Source organism: Dendropsophus ebraccatus, chromosome 13 (genome assembly GCF_027789765.1).
Source record: "Dendropsophus ebraccatus isolate aDenEbr1 chromosome 13, aDenEbr1.pat, whole genome shotgun sequence".
Taxonomy (NCBI): domain Eukaryota; kingdom Metazoa; phylum Chordata; class Amphibia; order Anura; family Hylidae; genus Dendropsophus; species Dendropsophus ebraccatus.
The window spans coordinates 56,317,286-56,335,216 of record NC_091466.1 but is presented as its reverse complement, the minus strand read 5'-3'; the positions used below and the strand labels follow the sequence as shown (position 1 = coordinate 56,335,216).

Genomic DNA, 17,931 nt, shown 5'->3' with positions numbered 1-17,931 from the left:
CATACTTGCACAGCGACTCTACACAATATTACTCAATTTTTTTTTTGAAGATATTTCGAACCTGGCCAGCAGTTGCCTTCATAGTCCTTCCCATGTATGTTCTTCACAAAGTAACCCTTTTCTTGGGCTTCTGTGTATAAGGTATAGGTTGGATCCGCTTTTATGTGAGGGTCAGAGATAACAACCAACTGTGGTTAAAAGTAATGTATAATAAAAGATAACTGTAAAATAGGTAGAATCCATCAATACATGGAAACTATATTATAATATAAACAAAATAAATAAATAAATAAATAAATGAAGGCCTAGTAGAACATAGAGAAAACCCAGAATTGTGCATGATTCTTCGAGGTCAGTCTGACATGGATACCTACCTTGCGTCTCTTCTTCTTCAGATTTTCTTGCATCTTGACTGGGTTAGGAAATTTCTCCGGGTCCCAGGTAAAGTATCTTTTTCCATCTGTGTGTTCAATATCTAACCATATAACATCATAAGGGATATTGTGCTCATCAAAACCTGAATCTACAGCTTCAACATCCGCCTCGTCTTCATAGTTCCAGCGACACTGGTGATATCCCAGGGAGAAGAGAGGAGGAAACATTTGGGTACCTGTCATGACAATATTGTGTTGAAGAGCTGTATTCCAATTCGACAATGCAATCATCATTTTATGAATACTTGCCTGTCAGCTGGGCGTATTGTTTGAATACATCTAGAGGAGCAGGTCCCATTAACAAAAAGACATCCACCACTCCACTCTCTGACATCCATCTGACATCTGTTTTGGGTACTGCCCTTTGTTTCGGTATATCTGGTGTAGCCAAGTGCATATGAGGCTGCTGAACAAAAAAAATATGAAGTTTATTCTTTTCAGTCTAGATATTAGGAAGAGCGCGGCACTCACCAAGTAAATTATGCTTCTTTATTGTAGTGTAGCAAACATATGGTACAAGGACGCGTTTCGACTAAGCATGGCCTTCATCAGCTTAGGCATGATGGGCCATGCTTGGCCGAAATGCATAGACATATTTCTACAGTATTCTTTTCAGACTGACATAATACTCTCTGCTGCCACCTCTGTCCGTGACAGGAGCTGTCCAGAGCAGGAGAGGTTTTCTATGGGGAATTGCTGCTGCTCTGGACAGTTCCTGTCTCGGACAGAGGTGGCAGCAGAGAGCACTGTGTCAGACTGGATAGAAAACACCACTTCCTGCACTACATACAGTAGCTGATAAGTATGGGAAGACTTGAGATGTTTAAATAGAACTAAATTACAAATCTATATAACTTTCTGAAACCAGTTGATCTGAAAGAAAAAGATTTTTTGCCAGAGTACCCCCTTAAAGGGGTAGTGCGGCGCTAAAAAATTATTCACAGAATAACACACATTACAAAGTTATACAACTTTGTAATGTATGTTATGTCTGTGAATCGCCCCCTTCCCATGTCCCACCACCCCTGCCCGTGTACCTGGAAGTGTGTGGTGCATTATACATTACCTGATCCGTGTCGAGGGCCATCCGCCATTTTGTGCCAAACCTCATGTTTGGACGGACGGCCGATTCCTTGCCGCCGTCCCCCCTCCCCGCGTCACAACTGTGCTCAGCCACGATTGGCTGAGCACAGTTATGCTTAGCCAATCGCGGCTGAGCGGCTGATGACGCGGCGGAGGGGGGACGGCGGCAAGGATTCGGCCGTCCGTCCGAACATGACGTTTGGCACAAAATGGCGGACGGCCCTCGACACCGATCAGGTAATGTATAATGCACCACACACTTCCGGGTACACGGGCGGGGGTGGTGGGACACGGGAAGGGGGCGATTCACAGACATAACATACATTACAAAGTTGTATAAGGCTGGGTTCACACTACATATATTTCAGTCAGTATTGCGGTCCTCATATTGCAACCAAAACCAGGAGTGGATTGAAAACACAGAAAGGCTCTGTTCACACAATGTTGAAATTGAGTGGATGGCCGTCATATAATGGCAAATATTTGCTGTTATTTTAAAATATGTTATATTGAAATAATGGCCGTTATTTCCATTGTTCTAAAATAACAGCAAATATTTGCCATTAAATGATGGCCATGCACTCAATTTCAACATTGTGTGAACAGAGCCTTTCTGTGTTTTTAATCCACTCCTGGTTTTGGTTGCAATACTGACTGAAATATACGTAGTGTGAACCCAGCCTGGAGTGGATGGCTGCCATTTAATAGCAAATATTTGCTGTTATTTTAGAACAACGGCTGTTATATTGAAATAATGGCCGTTATTTACTGTTATATGGCGGCCATCCACTCAATTTCAACATTGTGTGAACAGAGCCTTTCTGTGTTTTTAATCCACTCCTGGTTTTGGTTGCAATATGAGGACCACAATACTGACTGAAATATACGTAGTGTGAACCCAGCCTAACTTTGTAATGTGTGTTATTCTGTGAATAATTTTTTAGCGCCGCACTACCCCTTTAAGCCTGGCCATACACCTTCAATAACTGATGGATGGACAGTCAGTTATCTCTCCCAACGGGCCTTCCCCATACACAGGAACAGAAGGGATAAGGCGCATCGAGAGAACTCTGGCTGTGGCTTATATTTCCACCAACATAATCTCAGAAGGGCCCTACACATGGTATACTGATGGCCAAACCCACCATGAGCAGCGGGTACAGCTGCAAAAGTCTGAGGTGTAAGACTTAAGAGTGAGAATGGTGCTAGGAAATGGTCTCCTTATCTAATACCGCAGTGTGATGACTTAGATGTTTAGGTAGCGTACCCTGTCTGCTCCATTTGTTGTCATGTCTTTCTGTTTTTTTCTTACTTCATATTCAAGTAATCTTGAAGTTGTAATAAGGCGGTGATTTACATTTGAATCAGGGGTGAAGAACTTTTGGCCTTACAGCTGTTGCAAAACAGCCAAAGGCTGTCCAGGCATGATGGGAATTGTAGTTTTGCAACAGCTGGAGGGCCGAAGGTTCCCCATCCCTGCATGGAGAGTTTTTGTCTAAAGAATATTAGATTTTTTGCTGTGGTTGGAGTTCTCTGCGTCAGAGTGCCCAGTTTGTCTCCTAGAATTAGTTTGAAACTCTGACGCTCTGCAGTATTTCTTCCTAGTTGTTGTTTTTCCTTAATCTGAACCATCCTGCAAACCACGACTATTGGTTCCTGTCATCTAATGGTGATCATTTTGCTGTTACTTCTGATGGGATCTTGTAAGATTTCCTCAAGTGACTCCAGGCTTATCATCCTATTCTACCGTACCTTCGGTATTTGAGCACTGGGAGTGATTGGTAGGATTTATGGTGTGTTTACACAGGCAGATTTATCTGACAGATTTTTTTAAGCCAAAGCCAGGAACAGACCATAAACAGGGAACGGGTCATAAAGGAAAGACTGAGCTTTCTCCTTTTTTCAAATCCATTCCTGGCTTTGGCTTTCAAAATCTGTCAGATAAATCTGCTTGTGTAAACACACCATTAGGAAAGGCCGTCAGCATCTTTACTAATTAGTATAGGAATAAACTGCTGGAAGTGGCTCGGAGGATGAAAGTAATCTGCAGGTTAGATGCCTCTCAGGTTAGATGTTTCCTTTTAAAGGGGTTGGCCACTTTATAGTAAAATAGGTCAGTGTACAGTATTAGTAACTGTACTCACTGTATATAATGACAGCAGCTCCCTGTGTACCTCATAGAGCTAATATCAGACTCCCCTTCTCCAGGCTGGGCTGCCCTGCATGGCCACATTCTCCTCCATGTCGGCCATCTTAGGGACAGGCTCACCACAGAGCAGGACAGCCTGGAGGAAGAGAATCTGATTTTAGCTCTATGAGGTACACAGGGATCTGCTGTTAGTAAGTGCAGTGAGTACTCCTACTAATACTGTACACTGAGTAATTTTACTATAAAGTGGCCAATCCCTTTAAGCTATAGAAGCTATGTAATGTAGACATATATTGATGGCTTCCCCTGTCGACCACCTACCTGCAGAGTTGCTTTAGAATGGATTTCTACCAAGGTCTCTGATGCATTAAGCCAAAAAATGCCACATGTGTGTGACAGCTTGTGTGCCAGCAGCAGGGGCACAGATCCATAGATTCCCATTTTGTCATAGACACGGTATCCAAATACATCCAGATTGTACAGCCGGTATGCCTCATTTTCTCTAACAGGAAAAAGTAAAACTGAGATTACTTTGAAAAAGCTGATAGTAAATCATATAACAGGCTGAAATTAAATTAGTACTTAATGGAGATAAAAAAAATAGACATCAAATTAGGCATTAAAAAAAACAAAACTAAAAATTCACATTATTTTACTTTTTCTTTTGGTCAAAAACGCCAGAGGCCAGATGTTAGCTGAGAGTCGATGGGGAAATCTGCAATACCGATAGGGCATTTTTTGCTATGGTGTTTTTCAGCGTGTTCAGCGTTTTCCACAGAAATGTTGGTGGGTTTTTTTCACCCATCTAAAGGGAGTTAAAGTGAATCTGTTACCCCCTGATGAGCTAGTGGCGCCGCTAGATAGATCTCAATAACAGCATTATGAAGATTCCTTTGGTACTTGGTGCTGTGTTTTTAGTTTCTCAAAATCACCCTTATTCAGGTATAGTGTCAAGGGGGTGGGGCCTATTGTTCCATGGGCCCTAGCACTGCTATGCCTCACTGTTTAGTATGCACAGTGTGCTTAATAATTATGCAAAAATGCAGGCAGCACAATGAAGCATAACAGTCCTGGGTCCTGGGAATGATAGGCTCCGCCTCCTTGACCAATTCACAGCCTCAATAAAGGTGTTTTTTTTGAGAAAACAAAAACAAAGACCCAGATAACAAAGGTATGTATTAAATGCTGTAAATAATATCTATCCAGCAGTGCCGTCAGCTCAGCGGATGGTCAAATGGTGACAGATTCACTTTGAAAGGCATCATGTATTGGCCTTTTTCTGGTGTTTTTCCTTGCATTTTTAGTAAGGTTTATCTAGTGTCTTTGTCTATCAATGACTAAATAAAAAGTTTACTTATATAACTGATTAACGTAATGGCCGGCTTACTTTGTATCTTGCAGCTGGTGTGTATCTGCGTGTTCTGGAAGTCCATAAACATTCTCAAATCCGTGCAAAGCAAAATCCAGCCCCACAGAAGAGGGATCTGCGCAAATGAAAGGAAATTCCAAAAGTAAAATCAAATTTAAAATTATTTTCCCAAAGATAAATGCATGGAGTCTAGAGGTGAGTAAACCTTGTCCGAACCTGAGCGTGCAGCATTTGATTACCAGAGGCTGAAGTAGTTGCATGCAGCCCTGGGGAGTCCTGGAAAGCATGGATAAAACCTATGGCTGTATCCATGTTTTCTAGGACTCCCTAGGGATGCATGCAACTACTTCAGCAGCCAGCGCTAACCAAATGCTGCACGCTCGGGTTCGGATGAACCTGAACATACTTGAAGTTTACTTGACTCTAATAATGTCATTACATTTCAGGTCCAGAAAATCCGTAGAGTGTTCTTTCCATGTTCCAAACAATTCCTGTGGATCAAGATAGAAGGGTGTTTCATTGCATATGAAAGAAAAACGTAAAGCAATGTAATGTATGTAATGACCTATACAAGTGTTTCTTAGGTCCCTATTCCACCGGACGATTATAATTTGCATAACGATTAACGATCTCAAACGACCGCTATTGCGAAAGACCTGAAAACGTTCACTCATTTCCATGGAACGATAATCGTTACTTATGATCGTATTTGCGATCGCTTTTTCTTCGCTATTTCTTCGCTATTGCGTTCGTATCTACTAAGAACGACCGAACAAAATCTTATTCAATGCGAATGATTTGCAAACGTTTTGTGAACGAGCAACAATAAAAATAGGTCCAGGTCTTATAAAGTGATCAACGATTTCTCGTTCGGTCGTTAATCGTTAACTGCATTTCAACTGAACGATTATCGTTTAGATTCGAACGATTTAACGATAATCTGAACGATAATCGTCTGGTGGAATAGGGCCCTTAGGTTATGTTCAGATATCTTTTTTGGACACCTTTTTGGACAGCTGTCATTTTAAATTTGGTTAACATCTTGACATGTCATAGCAATGTATCAGAAGTTTGTATGAGTGGGGATCTGGGTGCTGAGACCTCAACCAATTGCACATGCTGTGCCCCTTCCTCTCTATTTTATACAGCTATAACGAGCAGTATACAGAATTATAATAGAAGTCTATGGGACTTCCGCAATCCTGTATACTGGAGGTCCTACAGACTTCCATTGTAAGTGCATCCTTACATATATACAGATATAGATAGATAGCTTGAAAGATATGTAATTTATTAGGTATCTACCTCAGATGAAGCCGATTTCTTTGTGAGTTTAGTTTCTTCCTGTCCACTGTAATACACAAAGAAATGAATAGTGTATACGATGATTAGGGTTACTGAAAATACAGTATTCTTCTATCACATATTTGTGTGCACTCCGCTGCTACATACCACTTGTAAGCACACAGACACAAGGTAAGTACAGGTATATATGGGGCTTTGCGTGTATAGTGTAATACTGGGATTAATGTAGGCATCTCGTATCCTATATTTATCTCAATATAATAAAATGTATAGACTAATTAATAACAGGAAGGAAGGTTGATATGTGTCCCCTGCTGTGCTGGAAAAACATGTCTGACAGCAGCCATGTTTGGTAAACTACACATCACCACCCCCCTAGACAAAATAAGGAAGAATGAATAATAAAATATATTTACACTGGTACGTTAGAGAAAACACTGGTGGCAGAAACTTCTACATATTTGTAAATTACTTTTATTCAAAAGTGTCCAGTCTTCCAGTACTTATCAGCTACTGTATGTCCTGCAGGAAGTGGTGTATTCTTTCTAGTCTGACACAGTGCTCTCTGCTGCCACCTCTGTCCATGTCAGGAACTGTCCAGGAGAGGTTTACTCTGGGGATTTTCTACTGCTCTGGACAGAGGTGGCAGCAGAGAGCACTGTGCCAGATTTAAGAGGAACCTGTCAGCCTGGGCAGCCTTCCCAAACTTACCCCACCCCTGGGCAGGGCCCCACATACATACCCGCTCACTGAGCCGATACCACTGTGGAGCAGTGATTTCCTATGGCCATCGGACTCATCTCCGCTCATTAGCATATTGGGTGCAGATGAGCCGCGGACAGTTCTCCACAGCGGGACCCGCACCAGGAGCAGGTATGCATGCGGGACCCTGTCCAGTGGTGGGGTGGGTTCGGGGGTGCTGCCTGGGGTGGCAGGTTCCCTTTAATAAAAAGTGCACCACTTGTGGGACATACAGCACCTGATAAGTACTGGAAGATTTGAGATTTTTAAATTAAAACTTAAACAGCTTTTTCTCCAGAGTGCCCCTTTAAGAAAACCTTCTATTTTAACACATGCAAATGTATTTTTAGTACACCATCTTTCACAATTTTCCCTTACCCAAATATACAGATTTTGCAGTTATTGACATTTCTCCATTTATAATTGTCAGTGTTACAGGTAATAATAATAAAAAGGGCTCTATGCACAATTCCCTGTACATAGGTTTATCTATAAGATGCCAGCGTCTCAGCACATGGTGTCTCCTACCTTCCTTTGGAGGGAGAAGCAGCATTTTCAAAGTATAATTGTCCCTGAGAATTAACGCTGATCAGTTCCTTGTCATGCTGGGTGACCAGCAGAGAGAACGGCTTGGCCGTCAGATGGATTTTACAGGAGCTACTTGGCTGTTCCAGAACTAAGCTTCCTGTTTCCTGGTTGGAGACTTTCAGCCTGTAAACATAATGCAGCCTTTTCATTGTGTTTCTTCAATACGTTTTCATCCAATAGAATCCTCATTACCACTGTGTAATATTAGAATTTTATAACAAACTTATCAACTGGATAAAGTAAAGCAAGCTAAGCGTGGGGGTATGCCACCCCAACAAGTGGAGCCCACTGTGCTTATAAAACATATAAACCATTTAAAGTTACTCTGTATCCACAATCTAACCCCCCAAACCGCTTGTACCCTCAGATAGCTGCTTTTAATCCAAGATCTGTCCTGGGGTCCGTTCGGCAGGTGATACTGTTATTGTACTAAAAAACTACTTTTAAACTGGCAGCCCCATGCCCAATGGGCATGGCTTAGAACATCTGTGCCCTAACTTTGCACCACCCCTCGGTTCCTCCTCCCCACCCTCTTCATTATTAGGAATGCCACTGGAACATTTTCTCCTGTCTGAACATTGCACAGGTGCCTTAACGATCCAGCCCATGTGCCATGCTGACACAGGTGAGGAATAGGAGACAATCTGCCTGGAGCATTCCTAGTGATGAGGAGGGCGGGGAGGAGGGACAGAGAGGTTGTGCCAGCCTAATCCATACACAATCTAGGCAACACCCGTTGGGCACGGGGCTGCAAGTCATTTTTTAGGACAATAATTGCATCACCTGCTGAACGGACCCCAGGACAGATCTTGGATTAAAAGCAGCTATCCGAAGGAACAAGCGGTTTGGGGGGTCAGATTGTGGGTACAGAGTCGCTTTAATTACCCCCTGATAATGTAAGGCTGGATTCACACTATATTTTTAATGGATCTGCTTTTTAAAGGTTACTTTTAGCGTACAGAAAAACATGGTCAACAATTTTTTTGTGTACGCAAAAAAAATAAAAATCCATTTCAATCTATTAATGAAAATCAATGGAGAAACTGATTTTCAATTGCATCTTTCAATTGCATCCCAATTCACCGCTGCAGACAATGGAGCGTGCGGCCGGAGCTGCACGCTCCATTTTGTGAACTGACATGTTCTGTGCGGCAAAAACTGACATGTCAGTTTTTTCATGTGGCCGTATGGAATCTCGGCCAGAGCTAGGTGTATACGCTCTACCCGGGATTCCATTTATTTCAATACAACGTATGTTTTGTATAAATCACGGCCGTTGTTGCAAATTGCAAAAACTGACGTGATTTATACAAAACATAGGTTGTGAGAACATAATCTTACAATTAACAATGAAGTGATTCTTACTGCTTAGTGGCTTGTTCCTTCACCAAAACATCAGGAACCTCATATCTGGGTTTCAAAGAGGACTCCTCATTTATCTTTATTCGTAAGATATTGCCTTCAACTGCAGTGATTTGTAGTTTTAATAGTACCTGTAGGAGAATACAAGCAGTGTAACTATATGACCACATATAATGTCAGATGAACCATGCCTATAATGATGAAAATGTCCATTGGGCTTAGCAGTCGTAGCGGTATCCCACCTATGTCACTGAATGGCTGAGCGGGCCTGCTACATCACATCAACCCCTTTAATAAAATAGTTACAAACCTCCCTACCTGTCCTTATCTCTATAAACTAAAACTACTTCCCACATAGCTATATGGATGGTCATCAGAAGAAAGCTTGGTCAAACATTCAGTGGGAACCCTAGATTCAAACAAGCAGGGGGTGGGGAGGAAAAAGGCTTGTATACTGCAGCTCAGCTTTAACTCTATGATACTTCTGCTTGGAAAGAAAACATGATTTTATAACTCTGCAAACAGCTTTTAGCTAATAGACAGGTATGATTACTTTTATCTATCAGCTATCTGCCCATGTGTGCAGCTCTGAGCATGATATACAGGTGACAGGTTACCTTTAATGACCATAGGTGATATAATCAATACATTATCTAAGACAGCGATTCTAATCAATCAAGTATGAACATATCTGATTTTATGAAATCTCCTCCCAGAGTTATGCGACTAAGATTCTTACATGTGAGACAGGACTGGGATGACACACTTTGTCATACACTTACCAGTCTATCAATACCTAAAGGCCACATAGCTAACCACTACAGTTTCCTACACCAACAGCTTATACAAGGCTGTCAAGATGAGTCGCACGTCACCCAGATCTGACACCCACACAGATTCTTAGTACCATATAATACGGTAATCCTCTGTAATGAGGATCGTTTATTCTTTTTCATACCCCCATACATTACCCCCCCTCCCCCCCCCCAAACAAAATGCCTTTATAGTAAATATCACTAGTTCACCCTACAGCAATTCTTGAAAATACTTCACCTATTGGTATAATTGAACAACCATCACCTATTACATAGAAAGAGCATGGCTATAAAAGCTCATTCAGCTGATAAAAGTCTCCTCCGCTCCTTGCTAGTTCTAGAGATCAGTCAAGGTCAGGACATTTTAACCAATGAAAACTTGCCTTTCTTTTTTTTTGCGTGACAGGTACACTGTACAAGAACTATATTAACAAGAAAACATGAGATTCCAAATCATTTGATTACAGGTGGCTGAAGAAGTTGGATGCAGCCCTAGGGAGTCCTGGAAAACCTGGATACAGTCTATGGCCTATAGCTGTATCCATGTTTTCCAGACAGCCTTACGGCTGCATCAGCCACTGTTCGTCAAATGCAGAACACTGGGGTTCAGATGAAACCAAGCATGCTCAAGATTCGCTCTACTCTAGGAGTAGAGGGATAGTAGGATAGTCTAGGAATATAATAATGTTATATACTAACCTGAGTTTCTTCATGAATGAGGTTAAGCGAAACAACGCTGTTCTCTGTCTGTAGTGTGTGCAGTTGGGCAGAGTATGGCGAGCGATCTGGGTGAAAGAGCTTCTGCCTCCTGAGTATAAAGAAATTGTAAAAATTGTATCAGTAAAAACTAAGAGAGTACAGCAAATTTACATTGCTATTATAACTGCATGGCAACTTCTACAGGTTACTGGGAGCGTCCGTCAGGCCTTATTTTCAAAAACTTTTATGCTGCCCGAACTGTACTGCTGAGTACAGTACACAACTGCTGAGGCCAATGACCGGCTTTAGGGGTGACATTGCTATAGGAAAGCAAAGACTGGTGAGGCCAATGACCGGCTTTAGGGGTGACATTGCTATAGGAAAGCAAAGACTGGTTAGGCCAATGACCGGCTTTAGGGGTGACATTACTATAGGAAAGCAAAGACTGGTGAGACCAATGACCGGCTTTAGGGGTGACATTGCTATAGGAAAGCAAAGACTGGTTAGGCCAATGACCGGCTTTAGGGGTGACATTACTATAGGAAAGCAAAGACTGGTTAGGCCAATGACCGGCATTAGGGGTGACATTGCTATAGGAAAGCAAAGACTGGTTAGGCCAATGACCGTCTTTAGGGGTGACATTGCTATAGGAAAGCAAAGACTGGTTAGGCCAATGACCGGCTTTAGGGGTGACATTACTATAGGAAAGCAAAGACTGGTGAGACCAATGACCGGCTTTAGGGGTGACATTGCTATAGGAAAGTAAAGACTGGTGAGGCCAATGACCGTCTTTAGGGGTGACATTGCTATAGGAAAGCAAAGACTGGTGAGGCCAATGACTGGCTTTAGCCATCACATGGATGTAAGTGGCGTCACTGCTACAGGAAAGGAAAGCAAAGACTGCTGAGGACCACCGTAGCCTTGGTGTCCAATTTGACAAGTGAGTAAGGGTTGGTTTATTATGTTGTAACAAGAGATGAGTGCAAGTCAAGCATGCTCAAGTCCGTTCGAACCCGGAAGTCTTTCTATTTGATTATTGGTAAGTGAAGAAGTTGGATGCAGCCCTAAGGCTGCCTGGAGAACATAGATACAACCATCCTTGTTTCCTTGTATCCATGTTTTTCAAGACTCCCTAGGGCTGTATCCAACTTCTTCAGCCACTGGTAATCAAATACAAAGACTTCCGGGTTCAAACAGACTTGAGCATGCTTGACTTGCGCTCATCTCTAGCTACTCCCCCAGTCACTTCTTGTAGGGCTGCTCACATTCTGCCCGCCATTGAGCATAATTATACTGTAGTAGTGTTTCTACAGCCCTTCACATTTGGATGCTTGTTGGGACATATAAGTATACCAGTTACATGGAGTTACCAGTTATAGTGTTAACCCTTGGTTGTATTTTTTGTCATTGTAGTGCCGCTTTGTTTGGGCTGATGATGGCTATGTGTATGATTCGCCCACATTGTAAATTGATAGGGGACAACTTCTGCAGAGAGACCTCAGGGAGCTGGGGAGTAAAGTGCTCAGTCAAGAGCTTCTCCTGACGTAATCTGGTTCAAACCCCTCCTATGGACATGTTACAAGCTTTTTAAAGTGACAGGGACACCAAACCACTTGTAGGTACCCAGCATTTTTTTTTTTACAGTTCTAGAACATTCTAGCTTGTGACAGCTACTCATCAATATGCAAAATCTCTTCCACCATTGTTCACAATCAGTCACTGTAGATGTTACCTGTAAAATCCAATCTCTTTGCATGTCTTAAATTTGCTCATGTCCTGGTCCTCCGTAAGAACTCTACAAATAAAGCAAAAAATTGTCTTAAAATACAGTAGAAAAAAAGTGGTTCACCGTTCACTCCATTGACAAACTGGTTTAGCACAGGAGATGGAGGAGGACTTTAAAGTACATGACGAATATATTGCCCTTTAGGGCGTTGTGTATTTCCCTTTTTTTGCCTACATGCACAATTTATTGTATGGTGTGTGACGATTAAAAGGATACATAACTTGTGTATTTTTATATTTTAAGACTTTTATCTAAAGAGTGTCGGCCCCCATAATGCTGTTCTTTTATTCTAGTTGGGCGACTCAAGGACATTCACAGAGATATCTTTCTTGCCATTCTGCCATAATGCCCGGATTGGTGGAGGCTGCAGTGATGGCTGACCTTCTGGAAGTTGCTCCCATCTTCACATAGGTCCTATCTCTGAGCTCTACAGGCAGTTCTTTCCTTATCCACACAGTGCTGTCTCTGAGCTCTATAGGCAGTTCTTTCCTTATCCACACAGTGCTGTCTCTGAGCTCTACAGGCAGTTCTTTCCTTATTCACACAGTGCTGTCTCTGAGCTCTACAGGCAGTTCTTTCCTCCTCCACACAGTCCTGTCTCTGAGCTCTACAGGCAGTTCTTTCCTCCTCCACACAGTCCTGTCTCTGAGCTCTACAGGCAGTTATTTCCTCATACACACAGTCCTGTCTCTGAGCTCTACAAGCAGTTTTTTCCTCATCCGCATTAACTCCGATTAAGGTACAGAAATATCTCAGAGAAGATCAAGAGAAATGGCTGGAGCCAAATGCCATGTGTCATAGCAAAGGGTCTGAATACAAAAAATTTTAATTTTTTTTTTAAATGTGCAAAATTTCCAAAATTATTTTTCACAAAGCCTCATGCAGTTTAGTTGTTACTGTCAATGCTGCAAGTTCGCTATGTGACCAAAATACAGGAACTTGCAGCTACTTGGTGACACTGAAGGATGTTATATAGTGGGTGAAAGAGCAGAATAATTTAGCCAGTGACCAAGCAGGTAATATTTGCACTTTCTAGTGATGATTTCACAGATACGCAATACCATACTGTCATTGACTTACCCCTCTAGAGGATCATCAGATTCAGCGGTCTTGGTACTTGCGAGCTCAGTTGTCGACATAATTCTACAGTCTTATTTTCCGGGTTTATGGGATTTTCTTTTTATGATCACAACTGTGACACCTAGTGGGCAAAATGAACATTAAATTAGAAATAAAAATGCATGCAATAGAAAAGTATTGCAAAAAAAAGTTTTACTATTTTTAACACATTTTTTGCTTGTACTAAAATTTACCTCTGTAAGGCTGACTGGGTTCACACTGCCGTCAACCACGTTTTTGTGTACGCTAAAAAACAGATGCATTTTAATAAATTTTTTTTATGATGGAAAAACAGATCAAAACGGATGCAAACAAATGCACCTGTAGATTTAAAAAAATGACTGCAGTATGAACCCAGCCTTACTTCACTAGAACTTCTTTGGTATTAAAATACATCTGAAATGCAGTACCCCGTACTATTTTAGGACGGGTTTCCACAGCCTAAGACACCTGCCGTTCTGTGACCCGTCCTTGTTACAGAACAGCCGGTGTCTGTGAAGATTATCCCGGCTGATACTGCAGTACCGGCCTGATGAACTTCATTTGTGCTGAATTGGGCACCCGCATCTTAATTCACCTTAGGACACAATGGAAAGTGCGGCCGGAGCCGCACGCTCCATTGTGTGAGCTGACATGTCAGTGTTCAATGAATAGCAGCCGTACAAAACTGAAATGTCAGTGTTTGCTGCGCCCGCTATGGATACCGGCCGGAGTGCATACTATGTGTATACACTCCGTCCGGGATCCCATTGACTGCAGTGCAACGTAAATTTTCTATTAAACATGGCCGTTGTTGCAAAGGCTTAAGGGGTAAAAAGGTTCATTCTAGCCGTCGATTGAGGTCTAAACATTCAGACTCCAGCTGATCAACACTTTTGACATGACTAGTGTGAAAATGCTAGAGTAGGGACCATGTCTCTGAGGACACCTTAACGGATCAAATAGTTTGCTAAGATCCTCACTTTTTAATATTTACAAAGCAGGTGTTTATCGTGTGTACGCTGGGAGGAGTATATACGGTGAGCCTCTGCACCTGTAGGTTGCTGCTGCACTTTTTGTTTAGTTTTTTTGTCTGTACTTAAGCCACTAGCAGCGTGCAACCTGCAGTGTGAACAAAGTCATAGATGTGCAGCCAAATTTTCCCTTTTTTATGTCTCTATGACATGACAAGAGTTTTGTTAAATCACATTAACATTTTAAGGTTCTAAGACTGACTCAAAGGGATTAGGGAGTAGGGAGCAAACGCTATATTTTATCTGCATGCTTAGTAAATCTTTATTGCTGGGCTCACAATGTGTTTATGTTTAAAGGGGTACTCCAGCCCATTCATTTTTTAATATATAGCTGCGGAAAGAGCCAATTCTTACCTCAACATGCTCCCTCAGGGTCTTACTGTGGCGTCTCACGGTACCCCAATAAACGCTCCTGTCGCCCCTTCAGGGATGGAATCATCTCAGCAGTGACAGCCCGCTCAACCAATCACTGACTTAACTGGGACAGCACCATGGTCAGTGATTGGTCGAGTGGGCTGTCACTGCCGAAAGGAGTCCATCTTGGACGTGGCGACAGGAGTGTTCATTGGGAGATCCAAAGATGTTGCAGGACACCGGGAAAGCGTGGAGAGCTAAGAATAGGCTCCTAATATTGTTTTCCATATATGTTCAGCAATATATATATAAAAAAAATTAAAGGGCCGGAGTATCCTTTTAATGTATATGTTTTATACTTTGGTAAGGATAAAACATACATGTTAAACAGATGCTAAAACAGATTTATCAGTTACCTGTGACTTACACTATAGGAAATGCCTTCCACTGTATGTGGTTTTTTTTGCTGGATACAATAGCGGAGACTACTATATCTTTCTATGAAAAAAAAATGTAAAGACAAGATTCTATGTGAACTCAGCCGTACACATTTAGCAGTGTAACAGTCACACAAACATATATATACAGTTACATTATAAAGCAATAATTAGAATATATCCGTATAACAACTTACATGAACTCCTATCACATCATCTACCTGAACCTATCTGTCCCCTACATACCTACTGCAGACATGTACGCCCTTCCTTATACATTGCAGAAGCCATGAAGAATGCACCATTAACCTACGACCTTTACCCAGCAATGTCACTAGCCCTTGGTTTGTTTCTTAGAATTGTTTAACCCCAGAAGCTTCGGTAGCACAGCAGCTGATGTCACTCACATGCCCGACCCAGGACTTCCCTGCCATCTAGTGCCATCTACTGGACAGCAGCTGTAATTGAGGCAGTCAGAATAGTTTATACTGTGTAAGGGCTCGTTCACACAGAGCAAAAGCAGCTGAATTTCTGCGCTGAAATTTCAGCCGTTAAAATAGGTGCAGAGCTAATTTCCATTGTGTTGAATGGAAATTCTGCTCTGCAGTTCACACAGTGGAATTTCCGCACTGAACTAATCCGCTTTCCGCCAGAAGAATGAACATGTTCATTTTTCCGCTAGCGGAAGCCTATACAAACCAATGGGGCTCTAATTTTCTGTTTCAGCGCGGAATACGCGCGTATTCAGCGCGGAATACAAGCGTAATACAAGCGGAAATTATGCGCTGAATCAGCGCGGAAATGGGGAAAAAAGGGGGAGGAGGATTCTAGAATATATTCTGGTATAGTCTAGTTTACTCGCCAAATACTCGCTGAATTTCAGCGCTGAATGCATGCGGATTCAGGGCGGATTCCTCGAGTATTCCGCGCTGAATTTGTCAAGAGCTGATTACGAGCTGAACACTTTCCTAGCTGAATACGCAGGGATTCTGCTTACATTCTGCTTATATTCTGCTCGGAATTCAGCGTCAGTTGATTTCAGGCGGAAATATTTCCTCGCGTAATCCGCCCCTTTTGCTCTGTGTGAACGTAGCCTAAGGGTGGGTTCAGACTGAGGAATTCTCGCAGAAAATGTCAGCGAAATTCCATCAGCTGTCCGCCCGCACATCTGGGCGCTTTTCCGCCGGCCCCATAGACACCATTCTATGGGCCAGCGTATTCCGCTATACGCTGAAAGAAGTGTCATGTCACTTCTTTCAGCGGATCGCGGAATATGCAGGCCCATAGAATGGTGTCTATGGAGCCGGCGGAAAAGCGCGTACCCGTGCGGGTGGACAGCTGACGGAATTCCGTGGAAATTTTCCGCGAGAATTCCTCAGTCTGAACCCACCCAAGGGGGCACCTAGCATGGAGTACAGATGTGGAGGCGTCTAGCTTAAATATCTTATATTTATTTTACAGTCTTAACCCTTTCGCTCCTATGCCGATTTTCATTTTTGTGTTTTTTCTATTACATTGCATTGATGTGTTAGATCGGCACTTACTTGAGGTAAAGTTTGTTAGATGAGCCAATATGGCAGACACAGAGGTCTAGTAAAAGGCTTTTTTAAAATGCTGCGATCACTATTGATCATGACATTTCGAGGGATTATTTGACAACATCAGCGGGTTTGCTGATGTTGGTCATTGGCAGCAGGTGTTGGATAGCAGCAGACGCCCACTGCGTATGGTGTGGGCTGAGGTCTTGAACCCTTTTGAATCCACTGATGTAAATATGCAGATCAGCAACATGAAAGGGTGTAGGGGTTGTCCAGGATTAGAAAAACAGCTGTTTTCTTGCAGTGACAGCGCCACTCTTATCTTCAGTTTGTGTTTGATAGTGAACCATTCCAACAAAGTGAATGGTGCAAGTTAAAGTGTCACTGTCCTTTCCCCAAACTTTTGACATGTCATAGAGACTTGTCAAAAGTTTAGACCGGTTCGGGTCTGAGTGTTCAGAACTGTACCAATCGGGAGATAGAGCCGGGAGAAGACCACACTAAGCGCAGTCCTCTCCCGGCCAGTGTCACGTGATCAGTTGGACTGATCAGTCGGGCTGATCACGTGACACAGAGCGGGGAGCAGACCACACTTAGCGCGGTCTTATCCTGGCTCTATCTCCAGATCGGTGGAGGTCTGAACACTCGACATGTCATAGAGACATGTAAAAAGTCTTGTGAAACGACAGTGACACTTTAAATATTTTTGCGAATACATTTAGCAAACGTCGTTGTCTAGGTTACCATCCACCACTCTGCTCTAAAAGCAGTGGTCTGGCTAGCATAGACATATATAGATAGTGTATATATACTGTAATATATATATATATATATATATATATATATATATATATATATATATATACTATAGATGCAAACTGTTGTTGTAGGTCTCGCTTAACAGAAACATATCAATATAAACCAAGCCTACATGGGTCAACACTTTTTCCCCCTGAAAGTTTATTACAGTCCATGTAAACCAATTTTCATAAAAAAAATAAAAAAGAGTATTCCCTTCACACAACTCCGCTGTAATCCACCAGGGGGAGCTCCTCACTCTACTCTTTCCCTTGCGGCTCTCAGTCTATGTTGATGACGTCATTTGGTTTTCTCTTCCCTCCTGTTTCCGATCACGTGAC

The 17,931-nt window shown here is 42.3% G+C and overlaps 1 protein-coding gene across 8 annotated transcripts in view; it reads right to left on the bottom strand.

Moving 5' to 3' along the window:
- Window positions 1-17,916, bottom strand: part of LOC138770350 (neutral alpha-glucosidase C-like) — a 93,166-nt gene extending 75,250 nt beyond the window's left edge. Inside the window, exons 1-15 of one of the 8 annotated variants that reach the window (XM_069949406.1) lie at window positions 17,724-17,915; window positions 15,245-15,315; window positions 13,645-13,696; window positions 13,412-13,532; window positions 12,278-12,340; window positions 10,546-10,654; window positions 9,035-9,162; window positions 7,610-7,792; window positions 6,341-6,386; window positions 5,475-5,526; window positions 5,054-5,150; window positions 3,988-4,168; window positions 684-840; window positions 375-610; window positions 62-188 (exon numbers count right to left, since the gene is read on the bottom strand). In XM_069949406.1, coding sequence (XP_069805507.1) covers window positions 62-188; window positions 375-610; window positions 684-840; window positions 3,988-4,168; window positions 5,054-5,150; window positions 5,475-5,526; window positions 6,341-6,386; window positions 7,610-7,792; window positions 9,035-9,162; window positions 10,546-10,654; window positions 12,278-12,340; window positions 13,412-13,470 — 1,438 coding nt within the window. In that variant the 5' untranslated portion in view covers window positions 13,471-13,532; window positions 13,645-13,696; window positions 15,245-15,315; window positions 17,724-17,915. Of the gene's footprint in view, window positions 1-61; window positions 189-374; window positions 611-683; window positions 841-3,987; window positions 4,169-5,053; window positions 5,151-5,474; window positions 5,527-6,340; window positions 6,387-7,609; window positions 7,793-9,034; window positions 9,163-10,545; window positions 10,655-12,277; window positions 12,341-13,411; window positions 13,533-13,644; window positions 13,697-15,233; window positions 15,316-15,500; window positions 15,717-17,723 lie in introns of those variants that run through there. The other 7 variants (XM_069949408.1, XM_069949407.1, XM_069949401.1 and 4 more) reach the window with 7 other exon arrangements.
- Window positions 17,917-17,931: the final 15 nt, after the last annotated feature.